The sequence below is a fragment of the Hemiscyllium ocellatum genome, chromosome 28 (genome assembly GCF_020745735.1).
Source record: "Hemiscyllium ocellatum isolate sHemOce1 chromosome 28, sHemOce1.pat.X.cur, whole genome shotgun sequence".
Lineage (NCBI taxonomy): Eukaryota > Metazoa > Chordata > Chondrichthyes > Orectolobiformes > Hemiscylliidae > Hemiscyllium > Hemiscyllium ocellatum.
Genome location: NC_083428.1, coordinates 42,578,588 through 42,597,024, shown reverse-complemented (window position 1 = coordinate 42,597,024; position 18,437 = coordinate 42,578,588). Strand labels below are relative to the sequence as shown.

Sequence of the window (18,437 nt, the reverse complement as noted above, 5' to 3'; positions counted from 1 at the left end):
CTTACAGTGGCTAAACGTGTTTAACATTTTTTGGCAGAATGTATTTTATGGTGTATTCAAATTGTGTAAGTGCTATTCTTAAGTATATCAAGGATGTTTCTCAGTGCAGAAATCTTTCTTTGAAACATTGACATTTTGAAACTCTGCTCAGTTGTGCTTGTTTGTAAATTTTTTACATTCAAAAATGTGTAAATAGTTTCAGCACTTCTGAAAACCAACCCAGTTTTGAGTATAATTTTGAAGCAGAGAGTTGACCACAGAGTGTCAGGTGCCCAATTGGCAACATTTTGAACAAGAGAAGACCATTTGGTCCCACCAGATTACTCAGTCCTTCAAATGGATCATGGCTGATCTGTAACACTATTCACTCCCCTTGGTCCCATCCACCTTGATAAAGTCAACCAACAAATCCACTTTGCAAGCTCCAGTTGACTCGAGCATCCACAACATCGTATAATGGACAGAGTGTTGCAGACTTCTACTTTCGCCAAAATTGTGAGAAAAACATACTTCCTTTTTAGAGTCATAGATTGATACCATATGGAGGCAGACCCTTCGGTCCAACTCTTCCATGCTGACCATGTTCCCAAACCAAACTAGTCCCACTAGAATAATAACACTATATAAAGATAGTTCACCTGTTTTTTTACTTGATTTTTCAGCACCTGACATGAATGTTTACAAAGAACCGTACTGCATACCGCCACCAAATAGATAAATTGATGCGTATACTTACATTTATATTCATATTTTCATTTATACATACATTATATGTCTCCCCCAACTTTAATTTATAATTCTCCCCTTCTCCACCAACTCCACCGCCTGGATTTCACTGCCAGTGGGAAATCGATTCTTCATATTTATTTGAATAAATCTCTTTACAGTTAAACACATCTCAATCAGATCATCCCTCAATCTTCTTACTTCAAGGAAACATGAAATAATATAAATTAACATAATTTTCAGAGGACATTCACTAAGGAGCCACAGGAAAGGTTACATGATATCAGAGCTAATGGATTTGAGAGGAATATCTTCATGCAGGTTAAGGATTAGTTAATGGATAGAAAGTTGAGGGCATGTTTAAGGTTGTCAGGTTGTAACTAAAGTAGTGTTATAAAGATCAGTGATTGGACCTCAGCAATTTATCAATGTTATTGGCTTAGGTGAAGGGACTAGGTATAATGTATCCAAGTTTGTGAACAATAAGCAGCTTAGCGGGAAGGTACAGGCTGCCAAGCATTATAGACCAATTATTGAACAGGGCAAGAATGTGAGAGATTGAATAATATGAAATTAACCAATTTGGTCATATTCATGCAGGAGCAAAGTAGTTTTTAATATTTGGGAGACAGAGAGATGTTGATATTCAGAGGGATTCTTACACATGCATCACAGATAGTTAACATACAGGAACAATAAGTAATTAAGAAGGAAAACAGTATGGTTGTACTGTCATACAACACATTGTAAGGTATTCACATGGACGCCATGAGGACTTCACAGCAGTTGCTCCTACTAGTACTTAGATGGGGAGGTTGGTGAATACAAGGTGAAGTAACCTTTCCCTCATGTGAGCTTTCTCACTATCTGAAACAGATCCAGTCCATTTCTTTTGGCAAGCACAACCAGCAATGTCATTAAGCCACTCTTGGTGATTGACATTGGAGTCCTCCGCCCACAGTTTACTTTGTCCCTTGTTACCCTTAATGCCTCTTCCATGTTCAACATTAAGTCATACTGATTGATCATCTAAGACAGGTGGGTTAGGGTTAGGTTTCTTTGCCCATCATTTCTTGTACTACATAGTATTTGGAGTCATTGTTGAATGACTTCCTCATATCACAGCTTCCAATTTGTATATCATTATTCTGCCATGACCATGGCTGTTTACAATAGATATTAATGCCTTGGAGACAGGAAGCAAATGTATTGTAGGCAAATTTGCAGGTGGCCCAAATTTAGGTGGAAGGTCAATTTGTGAGATGGATACAAAGAACTTATAGAGAGAAATTGATAGGTTGCGTGAGCAAAACGTATATGCATGGAATTGCAGTATAATGTGGGAAAACATGAAGTTCATTTTGGAAGGGAGAACAAAAAAAACAGTATATTGTTTAAATGGAGATAAACTGCAGAAAGCTGCAACACAAAGGGACTTGTACATGAAACACAGAAAGCTAGCACTTTGGAAGAGGAAGTAATGAAGACGTATAATGGAACATTGGCCCTTATTTCAAGGAGGTTGGAGTATAAGGATAGAGAAGTCTTACTGCAACTGTGCAACTGTGAGACTACATCTGGAATACTATGAGCAGTTTTGATCCCCTTATCAAAGGAAAGATATTATTTCATTCCAGACAGTTCCGAAAAGGTTTGCTAGGATGATCTGCTCCTGCGTATGGAGAGGTTGTCTTATGAGCAAACGCTAAACAGAATGGGACTCTATTCATTGGAGTTTGGAAGTGAAAGTGAGAGGTGATCTGGTTGAAACATATAGGATTCTTAAGTGGCTTGCCAGGGTAAATGCTAAGAGGATGTTTCCCCTCATGGAAAAGTCTAGGACCAGAGGGTATAGTCTCAGAATAAAGAGCCATTACTTTCAGACTGAGATGAGGAGGTATTTCTTCTCTCAGAGGGTTGTGAGTCTTTGGAACTCCTTGTCACAGAGAGCTGTGGGGCAGAGTCCTTGTGTATATTTAAGGCTAAGATAGATTATTGATCAGTAAGGGAATCAACAGTTAGGAGGAAAAGGCAGGAAAGTGGACACCAGGAATGTCAGATCATCCATAATCCTATTGAATCATTGAGCAGGCTCGAGGGGCCAAACAGCCTACTCCTGTTCCCATTTCTCATGGTCTTATGGGCATAGCTCGTGAGTTGGTCCTGTAGGTGGAATGAGATATTTCCAGGCATGCTGACTGAGGAGACTGAGATATTGGCTGAAAGATATGTTTTGGCTAGTATGACTTTGTCCAGAGTGTCACTTCACTTGTCTGTGGGACAACACCTTCAATTTTGGCACAGATTCCCAGATCTTCATGAGGAGGACAATGCAGGGTCAACTGGTCTTTGTATCACTTCTGGTGCATAGATCAACGTCTTGGAATCTACTTGACTTAAAGTTACACAACATTGATGTAGTGGATTGATACAGATGAATAGCTTGCTCTGCTACTTCAGAGAGCAGCTAAGAGGCAACCACATTGCCTTAGATCTGGAGTCATGTGTCAACTCCTGATGAAGGGCTTATGCCCGAAACATCCACTTCCCTGCTCTTCAGATGCTGCCTGACCTGCTATGCTTTTCCAGCACCACACTCTTGAATCTGCAGCTCTCACTTTCACCTCGTGTGTAAGTTAGACTATGGAAGGACCACAGATTTCCTTCGCTAAAGGTTAATAGTGAATCGGACAGGTTTTTAAAATAATCTGGTAATCTGACAGTTGTCATTGTTGATGCAAGCTTTTTATTCTAGATTTACTCACTTACTAAATTTAAATTTTCCAGCATCTATGCTTTGAATTTATGCTTCCAAGTATTAGTCTAAACCTCTAGTAACATAACCACTGAGCGATTGTATCAAAAATAACAGATTATATATTTTACACAATTTAAGAAAAGATTTGCAATGAAAAAATTTGCAATCATAAAAAGCATGAGGGCTATGTGCAGTGTTTAATTCTATTTCAGTGAGGTGTTTTATCTGTTGTTCCTGCTCTTTTGATGGAAGTTCATGAGAATTATCACGTTTGTTGTCAATTTTAACTTCAGAGGCATCAGTGCACAGACAGTTTCATCCCTCAGTTTGACCACAGGCGTGCAGAAACAGTTGGACTCCAATCGCTGAACATGCCATTGTCAACAAAATCCTTAGCTGCAATTTTTACAAAGTATACAGCTCTGGATCGCAGGCCACTCAGGATATAGCTGGTTTGATCATTGATCTCAATCTGTGGGTTGGAAAAGAATAGAGGAGCCAAGTCATCAAAGACTAAAGGTAACATAACAACTGAGGATAATGGCCCAGATATTCGAATGGCCAGGTAGTCATTGGAGCACACCATACTTTTGGGATCCTGTAGAATGGGAGATGCCCAGGAAAATGAAGTTTCTGGAGGATCATTCCCCTGCATCTGTAAGCCTCCAAAAACAAAACCCTTAATTTCCGACAATTAACCTGAACAGCAGCACAACCTACTGAATTCTCCGAAGTTGAAGTTTATTTTTCAGAAGGTCCACTCCTGTTAAGTTAATACTTACCCAGAAATGGTTACAGAATTCAAAACTTGGGTTAACTCCTTGGCAACTATTACGCTGATGTCAAATTACACCTGCCCCAACCCTTTACACTGTCAGGCTCCTGATAACCACTCCTCCTCCATAGTGACCAACCCAAAACAAATTCCTCCAGCCCCTCCAGCTTCCATCACCTTCCCCCCACCCCCTGCATACACACACACATACACACATAATCATCATTCCAGGTCTTTCACTTCTTTTGCTCACCTGGCCTGGATGCTGAGGAAGTGACACCCCTGCAAACCTCCACCCCATGACGCTCCATCAGCCCACCCACCACTCTCCTCCCCCAACCTATCACCCTATTGGCACACTACCAACCCCAACCTACATTAAGCATTCCATTATTCACCTGGCACCCAACCCACCTGACATTTTTTTTTCTTGTAACTTAAACACCTGGTATACTATTTTCCTGGCACCCTATCCATCTGGCACCCTGACACTTGGCACCAATGCACCTTACACCCCAACACACTGCATTGCTGGCATTCTATCCTTCTGGCACTCTAACAACTTAACCAATTGGCACTCTGACTCTATGTTTAGTTTTACAAATCTACTCCTTCACAGCAGCTGTCTAAGTGTCTGGCTATGTTGCTGGATATTCAAATCTCAGAAAATGGCCCATTGACTGCTGAGAAAGAGGTTTGGTTTGACTTCCCTTACCCAACTATTTTGTACCACTGCTCATTTCAACTACACTCTGCATTTCCAAAGGAGCCAGAATTAGAATTCCTGGCTAGAAACATGGAGCTCATTAATAATTTGAAAAATGAGTACGGAATGGCAATCCAACTATAATTGTCACTCCTTGGATTATCCAGGTCAAGTTAATGGACAACAGATAACACCAAGGCACAGGATCCTCAGATCACATTGCAGCTTCACAACACAGATCAATTTCTGAATTCTGATATGGAGATAGTGAGAGTGGACAGTCAGAACCAAACACATTTCCAATTTAATAATTCCCAAACTGGCTGCAGGTTTTTTACTGGGTTTTGATGAATTCATTTGGGAGGGCAGTAGCGAATTGGATAAGTAGATTTGGCGCAGTTTATTTCTCAGTTTGGTGTCGCTGAGCTACTGATACCTCTGAGTAAAAGCACGTACTCCCAACAAAATGTCTAATTCGACCTGTTGTCTGACAGAGATCACTCAGTAAGAGGCTATGACCAATGCAAATTGCTTGGAACAGTCTTTTTCCTAACTTTAAAGAAACTCTGGTGGAAACAAATTTCATTCACATTTGCAATAATATCTTTACAAACAGGAGGATGGTATGAGTCTGATTATGTTATAGCACTCTGATACAGGAATGAAGAGAATAATATTTTCAATTGGTGAAGGAAAAACAGCATTTGTGTTTTGCCAATGTTATCTTTGGCACATAGTATATCCATGACAAAACAGTCCCTATTCCTTGGATAACACAAAGTTATCTAATCTGTACTACCTCATAAGTAGAACTTTTTCTTAGATGTAGGGGTTTCACTTGAGAGCACGAACAGGTAAATCATGAACTGGAGCAAATGTTTATTGGCCAAATTACTCATTCCTCAAACTGTTATTTCTTAACTATGATAAAAGTTTTTTGGTGGGCTTATGCCCGAAACGTCGATTCTCCTGCTCCTTGGATGCTGCCTGACCTGCTGCGCTTTTCCAGCAACACATTTTTCAGCTCTGATCTCCAGCATCTGCAGTCCTCACTTTCTCCTAGCCAATAGAATATGTTGGCTCTTGGCAACTTTGCACGTGCTCGACTTTCCCACTGGCTTCGGGATCCCAATATCAGGACCAAATGGAGTTCAGCATTTGCTGATCGCAAGACCTGTAGATCAATCATCTGGGAGTTCGCTTCCTAATTGGTTGATGGGACTCCACTTCTACCATTGTGCAGACCAATTGCAAAGCACAAGACAAAAGCAAGCTACAGACCTCTGACTCTAGATTGGGATTGATAACGAAGAGACTTAATTGATATTAATTATGACTGAAGTGGCACTAACAGCCTCCATGAATTTATAAAGCGAGCATTAGATTTTAACCAGAGACATAGTTACTTGCTCATTGATCTAACTGACTCATCCATGGATGTTATATAACCAAAACACCTCTGATCTTTGAAGAGCTTTAATTGCACATTTCCAAGCCCTTATCTCCATCTACTTTTAACATCCAAGCAAGTTTGCAACAATACCTTCAACAGGAAGAAGGATTCAGGCTTGATAGCTAAGCTTGGCTCAGGCTTAATCTTTTCCAAAGCCTGATTTTCAGGAGGTTCCTTGTTTTTCTTTTAATCAGCAAGTTCAGGTATGATCTGACATGTTTCTGTTGGAGGTGGGATTTGAACCATGGACAAATCTGCTACAGAGATGGAGGCATTCCCACTTCGCCACAATATTTTCTGCATAGCAGACTGAGTCCCTATTCAACGACACCAATTTGCTTCATCATCTCCAACCTTAAAGCAATTCTGACACTCCAGCTACTCTAGCATGGGCAAGTCTGAAGGTTCACTCCCTCAAATGTTTTCTTCACAGTTACGTATATAAATATCAACAGAGTAGTTTTAATATTCTTCATTGCAAAACACTTTTATTTCTTGTTTCTCTCATTTGTGTCTTTTGCAAAGACCACCACAAGTTTGAATGCAAATAATTAATACTCATGATTGGTTGCCATCAGTCATTTCACAAATGAAGGTGTTTAGGAAACTGAGTAGAGCTTTTTTTTAAATTAAAACATTCTGCTTATGGGCATAAGGGGAAGATGATAGAAGTATTCATGTTTATAAGAGTCTATCAGTGATCATTTCATATTTCAGATCACTCAGTTGGAATTCCTCATAACTGAAATATCTCATTGTCCTGCCCTTGTACCATTTTAATCACTCCATCAGGACACTCCTTAGTCTTCTCTTATCAAGCCATAGAGATGTACAGCATGGGAACAGACCATTAACCTATACAAACTTTCCTGATCACGAGAAACTTTCAGTTCTGGTGTAATGATTTATCCCTTCAACCAATAACCAGAGAAGTTGTCCTTACCATCTGATATCTGGTTGATCCCTTGGGCCAGTACATTATTCTGTACTTCAACAGAAACAGATTGGGATCAGGCCATGTGACAGGCGGCTTCCATTGCAACAATAATTTCTTTGGTTGGTTGGGTATTGGAGAAATGTTGACTTCTGTCGGTGGATCTGGCTTGACTGTGGTTAAAAGAGACAGTTAGAATCCCACTCCAAAACCATGCATTTCGAATTCATGAGGAACAATACATTAATGAATTTTCTCTCACTTGGTTAGATTAGATTAGCTTACTTACAGTGTAGAAACGTGTCCATTGGCCCAACAAGTCCACACCAACCCTCTGAAGAGCAACCCAGACCTATTCCCCTACATCTAACACTTCGGGCAATTTAGCATGGCCAATTCATCTAACCTGCACATTTTTGGACTGTGGGAGGAAACCCGCACAGACACAGGGAGAATGTGCAAACTCCACACAAACAGTTGCCTGAGGCGGGAAATGAACCCAGGTCTCTGGCATTGTGAGGCAGCAGTGCTAACCACTGTACCACCATGTCACCCTTATCTGTTAGTTATCTGTCAGCTCAACACATTGGGTTACAAATAACAACTCATTTACTTAACATGTAAAGTATTGATTATCAGGGTAACGCAGCTCATTTCCAGACATAGACCATAGGTTGCGAGATAGGTCATAGGCTGTGGTATAACTGAAGACATAGATCGAGACAAATACACATGACTGACACTGAAAAAGGCAAATCATCTCACTTACTTATCTTCTCCACAATAAATTGTGTAATAGTCGATCTGGATCCTAGAGGGTTCGTTGCTGTCACCTTCATTGTGTAGGGAATCTTTGAGAAGAGTTGGATGCCTTCGATTGTGCAGATGCCTTGCAATTCCTCGGCAGTTGAACACTGCTTGACATCTTCAACTCCATATCTTTAAAATACAGAAACATTATTGTTTGTGTGAGAATTCCTCATAAAATCCTTGACAGATAAAACTGCATTATTACTGTTTTCTTGGTTCTGGATTCCACAATCACTTGAACTCTATCAGTCAGTAGGAGTCATCTTTCTGAAACGCTAGGATTGTGAGTTCACATCTCATTCCAGGATTTTGAGTGTGTCACGATCAATGGCACGATGAAATGTTCTGATAAAATAATGGATCCTGGTGAAGCAAGAGAGAAGGGACCCATCCAGTGTTTATCTGAAATCAAGATTTCCTCCCTGCTGTATCCAGTTCCCAGTTGCACCTTTCTGAGGTGGCAGGTTTACACCAGGAAGGGGAAGTGGATCGTCTGAAAACAGGAAAGCCTATTCAGCTCAGAAGACGCTGATCCTGTGTATCCCAACTCTAACCCTAACCTCAACCCTAATCCTAAACCTAACTCATTTCAATCTCTAGTCCAATGCTGTCACCTCCACTTCACATCTTATTCCAAACACCTAGCAGTCTTTTAGTAAAATATTCTTTCTGAAAACTGTTCTTATTTACTTTCATTTAAGTATCTGTCCTCTATATAGTTTACATCAAATATTCAGTATTCATTTCCTTAGACAATATATTATTATACCATATTATATACTCAGTGCATCCTTCCCTCCAAACCCACTTCATTGACTTACTGTCTGAAAGACGACTCTTGGTGACTCTTTTGGCTGAGAAAGGGGCAGGCTTGGGGTCTGACTAAGCTGGAATGGGAATTGGATCCTGTTCTCTTGATGTTAAGCTAATTTGCGTGTTAGCATGAGGGACTGTGCCTCTCAACCTCTCCCCTCTCCTGAGTCATGGTGACCCTGAGGTTAAGCCACCACTACTTGTCTCTCTCTCTCTCTCTCTCTAATGAGAGAACAACCCTATGGTCTGGTAAGACTACGGCGATTTGACCTTTACCTTTACTTTTATGCTAATTCATGTGTTTATGTCTTCAGCAACCAAGCTGACTAGCCTCTTCCTCCCATCACTGACCTACTTTCCAGATGTAAAGTTTGGTCATTCCTCATAGTTGGCGCTCTGCACATTTGAGAGTGTTCATATTATTCTTCACTGTATCTATACCTTTCCTATGGTTTTGTGGGATGGTTAATGGAGTCGACCATAGTTCTCTGAGTCTGTTCTGACTGTGCTATTGGGTAGTCCCATATAACATCTGAGTTTAAATGTCTGATTGGCTTTATTTTAACTCGAGGCCAAACATTTATTCTTCCTCTTCTCTTTTGAGATTTCCAACCCATACCCTTTCAAAAAAGACATGATCTCCCTGTGACAAAGTGTCTACGCTCCCATAGCTTCTGTGCTCCTCCTGAATCTCTCTCCCCTGGATTAGTGACAATACAGATTTAATGTTCCCACAATATTAACTCCCCTTCCAGAGGAAACAGACACTGGAATTCACGCACCTGTATGAGGCATTGATCCATGTGGGAAGGTAGGTTTGGTTTTCCAGTTTCCACAAGCAGACCACATTCAGAGGATATCTCACTGACTGACAGGTGACCTGAGGCTTTCCGGGTGGATCTGCAATACGGAAATGATAATGAGAAATTGCATCACTAAAAATATGGAGTAGCAGGGACTTCTGTTTCTCTTCCCTGGATTTATTAAATCACAAATGGTAACATGGAAGCGATGGGGAGGAGAAAGGGGTGAAGTGTGGAGGGGAAAGGGGGTTATTTTCAACAAACTCTCCAGAGATGAAGGCCACAGGAATAGGCAACAATAATTGCTGTCTGAAGGGATACATTTCTCCAACATGTAAAACCAGTGTTGGACTGAATGCCATCAGTTCCTGCACAGACAGTGAAAGTCACTACAGTCTCGGGGGATAATTGGCTGCTCTTTCATTTGAGAGATGGATGGCTGATGGGGAGTTTATGCAAGGGCTATCACACCTCAGCTAAGGTTGAGAAGATAGTCTTTACCGAAATTAAACACCCCACTCTGCATGGCAAATCAGTCACCCAGCCAGTGGTACTAAGCCAGCCACACAAGTTAGTTGAGGATGGTCATCATTAATATGTATTACCATAACTAAACATCTGATTGTTCAGACAAGAGATGTCAACGCTGGTACCCAGTATCAGAATAACATACTTCCAGACTGCAAGATAAAGAATGAAGCTCCCTGTGCAACTAACAAAGTCATAACTCCTTGATTCTAATTAAGCAATACAAATATATTCATATCACATAGTTATTAAGATTGACAGTCTACTGTCCACATGCATTGAATGACAGGTCATTAGTTTTAACATGCCTCAATTATGCCATATTAGGTAACTCACTCAGTCACTGACTAGCCTGTAGAATCAAACCTGGGAATGCTGGTGAAATCACATTGTGTGGTATGGTGTTATTTTTAAAGATAAAGATGTTATGCTTTGGTTACACAGGCCCTTGACAAAACCACATATTGAATAATGGCCAAAACAAAGTGGACATGGAAAGTTTGATTTCTCTTGTGGGTCATTTTAGTTAATGATATGGCTGTGATGTTAAGGTGATGGGCTACAGCTTGATTCTGCTGTGAATGTTTGTACTCGAACCAACTATTATTTGGTGGTGAGTTAGTAGCCTAATACTATTGTCATTAGGCTAGTGATCCATCAGCCCAGGCTAATTGCTCTGGTGATATGGGTTCAAATTCCACCATGACAGACAATGAACTTTACATTTAATCACAGATAGTTCTTCTATCACGTGATGGCTGCTTTCTTGTGCAAACCGGTGTTACAGAAAAATCGCGCTTTTGAAACAGTGCTTAAAGAGTTGGTGATCATGATGTGGAGGTGCCAGTATTGGATTGGGGTGGACAAAGTTAAAAATCACACAACACCAGATTATAGTCCAACAGGTTTATTTGGAAGCACTAGCTTTTGCAGGGATGCTCCTTCGTCAGGTAGATATGGAGCAGGATCATAAGACACAGAATTTATAGCAAAATATCATAGTGCCATGCTTGTGACTGATACGATTTATTGAACAAACCTAGATTGCTATTAAGTCTTTCTTCTTTTCGAATGGCCTGCAGGGTTCAGTTCATTAATGTGTAAATCCCAGAACGTTTTCCAGTCACCTTCTCGAGATAACTTAAGATGTTATAGAAAAAGGTGACATCATAAAATGTTACATGGATTGAATGCAGGCAGTCAATCCATGTAACATTTTGTATATTGCTACTTTGAAATTAGAAGAGTCTGACTCAAGATTGGGATAAAGACAGACTCTAACCTCACACCTTTAATGTAATGTTTGAGCTGAGATGTCACCATTTTTTATAAAACCTTAATCTATCTTGAGAATGTCACTTGAAAGAAGTTCTGAGATTTACATCTTAATGAACAGAAATCTGCAACTCATTCTAAAAGCTGAAAGACTTAACAACAATCCAGGTTTGTTCAATATATCATATCAGTTGCATGCATGACACATTATCTTTTGCTATAAATTCTGGGTCTTATGATACTGCTTTACAGCTACCTAATGAGGGAGCAGTGGTCTGAAAGCCAGTACTTCCAAATAAACCTATTGGACTATAACCCAGTGTTGTGTGATTTTTAACAGTGTTGGTGATGTAATCATGTTTTAAAAGTTCGCACTTTAGAAACAGTGCCCCAATTCGTCAATCATGTTATAATGAATTCATGTTAACAAAACACGTGTCATAGCAGAATGATCTGTAAAAATGAAATCTGGAATTAAAATATTTGTTTAATGTTAACCAAGTAACGACTGCCAATTATCATTTTAAAAAATCTGGTTCACTAATACCCCTCAGGAAAGAAATCTACTATCCTTACCTGGTCTGGTCTATGTATGACTCCAGACCCAAAACAATGTGGTTGATTTTTATCTGCCCTTTGAACAATTAGGGATGAGGAATAAATGCTAGCTTGGCAGTGCCAACATTTCACAAATGAAAAATGTTTAAGAGCAGGCTTTAGTGTTTCAACAAATGTTTCCATTGCTTCAAAAATAATGTATTCCATTCTAGCAGCTTTGTTAGCATAGCTGGGCGCTGGAATCCTATTATGAATGCTTGGCTGTGTTCCAATCCCTTAAACTGGTACCAGTTCAACAAAGGTTGTTGATACGGTTGTGTGATGGAATTTCATGCCTTACTTATAAATTTTGTGAGTGTACCTCGGGAAAATGTATAAAAGATGAGGGCATAAATTGGGGTGGGTTTAAATCATGCACTTGTAAACTGGGCTGCTGAAAATTGAGCAGTTACAAATTGTGAGTATGTCAAATAGGTTGCTGTAAATTTGGCTGGTATAATGTGTGAGTATGTAAGTTGTGGATGTAAACTGGACAGATGCAAAGCACGAGTGAGAAAATTCAGCTTGTGAGAATCAGGTAGGTGTAAACTGTGAATGTATAAGCTGAGGAAGATGTAAGTTGAGTAGGTACAATTCTGATGGATGTAAATGAAATGGGTGCAAATCAAGGACCCAATCGTAGAATCCCTACAGTGTGGAAGCAGGCCATTTGGTCCATCAAGATCACATTGACTCTCCAAAGAGCATCCCACCCAGACCCACTGCCCTACCCTATCCCTGTACCCTTGCATTTCCCATGGCCAATCCACCTAGCCTGCACATCCCTGGACACTTTGGTCAATTTCCCATGGCTAATCCACCTAGCCTGCACATCCCTGGACACTTTGGTCAATTTCCCATGGCTAATCCACCTAGCCTGCACATCCCTGGACACTTTGGTCAATTTCCAATGGCCAATCCACCTAGCCTGCACATCCCTGGACACTTTGGTCAATTTCCCATGGCTAATCCACCTAACTTGCACATCTTTGCACTGTGGAAGAAAACCAGAGCACCTAGAGAAAACCCATGCAGGGAATATATGCAAACTCCAAACTGACAGCCACCCGAGGCTGGAATTGAACCCGGTTCCCGTGAGGCAGGAGTGTTAACTGCCGAGCCACTATGACACTCTTGTGTGGATGATGTTTCCTGGAGGTGGTGAAAGTGACCATTAAACCTCAGCGTGTGTGGATTTGCTGAGGTTTCCACAATCTGAGAAACTCTGCCAAGGAATAACATTGAATGACAAAAAGCTTCATGAAACTGGCTTCAAACGTAATCTAGATTTAAACTTACAGCCTAACATCAAAGAGATTGTTCTGTAAATTTTGCCTGACTCTGGATTGTGACATCTGTATTGCCCTTCTTGGGACACATTGATGTTGAAGAGAATGAGTTTTGTTCTTGTTAGTTCCACATTTCTGGTCTGAATGATTTTTGAATCATTCAGCTTCCATTCAACTGCTCCATTATCTGTGTTGTCACAGGTGAGTGTGACACTTGCTCCGATCTGACCATACTGTTTGGCAACATCTGAAATACAATCACAAATACTGAAGGTTTAGCAGAACTAAGTCATTTATGCCATTTTACTGTGAAATTTTAACTTGGTCTCTCCTGCTTTTTACTTGGTACACTACTAGACCAAATCCCAAGCATGACACTGGAGTGAGTTAGATGAAGGCATCTTGGCAACCCTGCAAATATCCTCAGTATGCCTAAGTATTCACAATCCCATATTACACAGTAGACAGTTCCCACTCGTGATCACTACCCTTTTGGAACATAGCAAGTGTGGTGACATCAGATTAGGGAAGATTAAGGACATGCTGTGAGGCATTCCACAGTCAAATACCTATGTTCAATATCTACACTTAGACCTGAAAACTGAAATAGCTTAATAGCTGCCAGTTCCTTGGAGGAGAGATGAGTGAAAAAAATGGAACTTATTGTGCTAGTCTCATTCATATTGCTTAATCTTTTAAATTATTGCCTTTAATAATTTTCAGAATTCTTGTTCTGAATGTCAAAACGTTGTCTCCATGCCACCTCGTCTCTCTGAAGATGCCTTTTAAGGAGCTAGAATAGAAATTAAACAGATTGTGCAAATTGGATGTTTAACTTCATTTAGCAAGCTCCACATTGATCCTTCTCAATTCCCTTATTAGGCAATGCTTGTGGGTTACAATAAAGCCAATAAGCAGCTGGCAACAGCTTCTGTAATGCCCTGATGGAGTATTGTGGAGCAATGGTAATGTGTCCTGCTCCAGATCAGAAAGCTGCTTATTTCAATCATATCCAGCTCACAATGTTTGAATAGGGGCTGTTGTAGTGCAGCAGTAGAATCCTTATGTTTGAGCTAGAGAGCCTGAGTTCAGACCTTGTCTACTTCCGAGATATGTCATAACATATTCAGATGGTTTAAAAATAATCTAAAAGTGTTGCATATTCTTCAATGTGGTAATTTTATTTTAAAAAACAACTGGTTAGATCCTCATAGCAGTAATAAAGGTACAACTCACCATCCCCAATGGCTTGCCCCACTGTTGTGTCAATGATATGAAGCAGCACTATTACAGCACAGAGAATTATAGTCAGCTTCAGGTACATCTTGAATCAGGTGTGTCTCCGAATTGATGAATCTTAGACACTTGTGAACTGAAAAGCAACTATCAGACACAAGGGACATGGATTTATATCAAAGAGAATATATTGCAAAGGACACATTTAACAGAAGTGCTGAGCTGCTTTCAGAAATAAAGAAGATGGTAACCATCTGAGCCCCAAGAGTCGCAGAGTGGATGGACTGTGTGGAACAGAGGAGCTGATTGAAAGGATCCAATGGAAATTCAGTTGAATGTTATTAATCAATGTCTATTACACACTCAAATCATAGCAATGTTACAAATGCAGATGATCCATTACTCATTCAAATCAGATTGTAAGAATTAAATAGAATTCCATGAAAGAAATGCAGGGGTCATTCAACCCAACTACTCTGTGAGAATATTTACATTCCACAGGAAACTGTGCAGAGAATCTGATACATATTCAGATCGTAGTGTTTCAGTTAGCATTTATTGTACATGCAAAGTTTAATTCAAACTGACCAATTTTTTCCAAAAGATGATGGCCATTCACACTGTCAAGTGGAGGGAGGAAATAATGGCCTTCAAATGTGGTCATTGAGCATGAAGCAGAATAATTTCTAACTGTTTTGAACGAATAACTGATGGGGCACCCTGTTTTATTCATACAGTAACACACACAGAATATCATAAACTTTTGACTAAGTCCAACTCTTTTAAGCTACATGACAAATGCATCGCAAAAGTCCAAGTACTTACCCCTTCAGAAAGGATTTTGGAATAAGAGAACTTTGCCCCGATATGCTTTGTAGAAATATTCAAAATAAACTGCAGGAAGTGCTTTTCTCGGAGTACGCTTCAGGAAGCCAATTTTTCTCAGAAAAACTGTCACATTTCTGAATGAGAACAACAGATTCACAATACTCAATTCATCCTGATATGGAAACTGCTGGTGGCTTGCATGAGGTTATTCTCAGAGTTTGTATAAACAGCCACAAATTGTTTCCTTGTGGAGTGAAGCCCTGTTTTCCCTCTGCATGCTGAGGAAATGCTGTCAATAACAAACCATTTTGTAACTCGGTCCTGCATCTTAAAGAAGCCTCTACTTGAGATGAGCTTTTAGATCAGCCAGAATGATTTTGGTGAATTTGACATTGAAAGACATTGAAATGAAACATCCAGTCAGTCAACTGTTGAATGCAGATCACATCACCTCCCTGCCTATAATCACAAAAGCTAAAAATATTAGTTTTGAAATTTGCATTTGAACCCATACAATAGCTATTTACGAGGGAGAGTTGTAGAATTCCCTAGCTTATGAGTGAAGTAACTCCTGACATTACCCTCTAGTGGTATTTTGCTTCTTTAATGGCCATTCACCCTCACTCTTGACTCCCTCAGCCAGTGGAAATAAGTGTATTTCAATCTTTTGGGTTTCTTCACCAACTCAAGCATCACAATAAGTCTAGTCTGTGCAATCTTGATTTGATATATTATTGTCACATGTACCTAAGTACAGTGAAATATTTTGTTTTGCATGCAGTACAGGCAGATCATAACATACAAAGATTATAGGGTGTCTGAACAGAGTAAGGAATACAAAGTTATGGCTGCAAAGAAGGTGCCTCATAGCTATTCCTTTTAATCCAGGTTTCACTCTGCAATTTCTGTACTTTATCACTTTCAAGTTCAAAATAATCTCCCTCCCTGACTGTCAATGCTCAGAGCCTCTCTTTTCCCATTCTTTCCTGGATTGTGACTGTCACTGGAGAGGCCACCATTTACTGCCCCTCTCAGAGGGTAGAAAACAGTCAGCTCCATTGCTGGGGCCACATGTAAGCCAGACTGGATAAAAATGGCAGACTTCCTCCCTGAAAGATGAATTAGTTAAGGCTTTTACTCTAATTAATGATAGTTTCACAATCACATTCCTGGCTCTAGCTTTCAATAAGATTTTGTTTTATTATTTGACTATATTGCCCAACAGAGATTGTTTTTTGGCCTTCTCACATGATATGCCACCTGATAAGACCCATCAGTGGGCATCAGTTACCCACTAAGGGCATCTGGTGTTGGAGGGATGGGTAGACCAACCTTCCTAATTTGGAGCCAGGTAGTGGCAGGAAGGTTGTGGGAAGCTCAGCTGTCATCCCGCATCCTCGCCCGCCTCCTCCCGCCTCCAGCACCACTCCACCACCACCAGTCACCACAGGGAAATTATGGGGAAAATATTCTAACAACTCTGTTAACTCGTGATGCTGATCAGCTAGGTACCACGAATCATACACGCCCCACAGGGCAGAAGAAGGTTAGTTGGCCCCTTTGAGTCTGCACAGTTATGAGGAATAGTTGTACAGATGCAGTTCACTGGCACATGGTTTCAGCCACCACTAGCATCATCGGTGCATTCCCAACAACCTCCGCATGCCACCGCAGCCCATCCTGAGCACTCAACCTGAGTCCTGAATCTAATACAGTTTCCATTTCCACAGGAACAGGCAGATTCCTCGTTGTAAGATTCTCTCGATACTGCATTTGTGGAATACAATTCAGATGTCGAAATTGAAATTGGCAGATTGACATCACACTCTGAAGTATCGTCGCCTCATGTTAAATTGTAAAATATATCAAAGAAGGATTGCCCGGTTAAAGCAATCGGGAACAGGTTATTATCATTGCTGCCCTGGCCAGATTTAGTCAGACTGACTACGCAGAGGCCGAGGGAAACCTTAGATCACCATTTTTGAAAGAAAGTACTTAAATAAAACTGGAACAAATAAAATTATGTGCAATCTTACCAATCTTTATCAAACAGTTAACATACTCTGCAGTTTTCATTCAAATTCTGCCAGTTCCTGTGGAAATGGAAACTGTATTAGATTCAGGACTCAGGTACAGGTTTTGTTGGGAGATCTTTGGCCTTTATTGGACAGGTTTTGGGATTTGCGCATTGAAGTTTTAGTCACTGGATTTGACACTAGTGCAACTATATGTGAAAGCAATGTTCTTTCTAAGTGTTTTGAGTTGTTGGATGTGAGGTTCTCCTGGGTTGGGATTTAATCCCATCCCCAGTTGCCCTGGAGAAGTTGCTCATGGTTTTCCTTCTTGAGCCACGATAATCCCTGGAATGTAGGAACAACACAGTGAGGTGAGGAAAGCTGTTCCAGTTTTTTGGCCCAGTGACAGTAAAGGGATGCATTTCCAAGTCAATGATTTGGAGGGCAACTTGCAGGATCTGCTGCTCTTGTCTTTCTAGATGGAAGTGCTCATGGATTTTGGAGATGTATCTGAAGGTGTTGCAGTGAGTTGCTACAATGCATCCTGTAAAGGGTTCATGCTATTGGTAGTAGCATCGGTGGGAATAAAATGAATGATTGGAATGTCAGTCTTGAAGACTGGATGGTGTTGAGCTTCTGCACTCATCCATGCAAGCGGGAAGTATTCCATTATACTTCTAACTTGTGCCTAATAGATGACGGACATATTTTGAGGGGTTGGTGGGGGGAGGTTGTGGGGGTGGTCAGCAGTGAGTGACTCAGTAAAACTCCCAACCTCTCATCTACGGTTGCGGACATAGTATTTATTCTGTTGGTCCATTTCAGTTTCTGATCAATGGTAAGCTCAGGATAATGCTAGTGGGGTTTCAGTGGGGAATTTAGTGGGACTTC

The 18,437-nt window shown here is 40.5% G+C and overlaps 1 protein-coding gene across 1 annotated transcript; it reads right to left on the bottom strand.

The window, feature by feature from the left end:
- Nucleotides 1–628: 628 nt before the first annotated feature.
- LOC132829068 (interleukin-27 subunit beta-like) lies at nt 629–15,799 on the bottom strand. The gene is made up of 7 exons (XM_060846364.1): nt 15,529–15,799; nt 14,704–14,850; nt 13,478–13,714; nt 9,758–9,875; nt 8,122–8,291; nt 7,362–7,525; nt 629–3,956 (listed from the first exon to the last, which is right to left on the bottom strand). Exons 2-7 carry the CDS (start codon nt 14,789–14,791, stop codon nt 3,807–3,809), a joined length of 927 nt encoding a protein of 308 aa, XP_060702347.1. The 5' UTR covers nt 14,792–14,850; nt 15,529–15,799; the 3' UTR covers nt 629–3,806.
- Between the last annotated feature and the right edge of the window lie 2,638 nt (nt 15,800–18,437).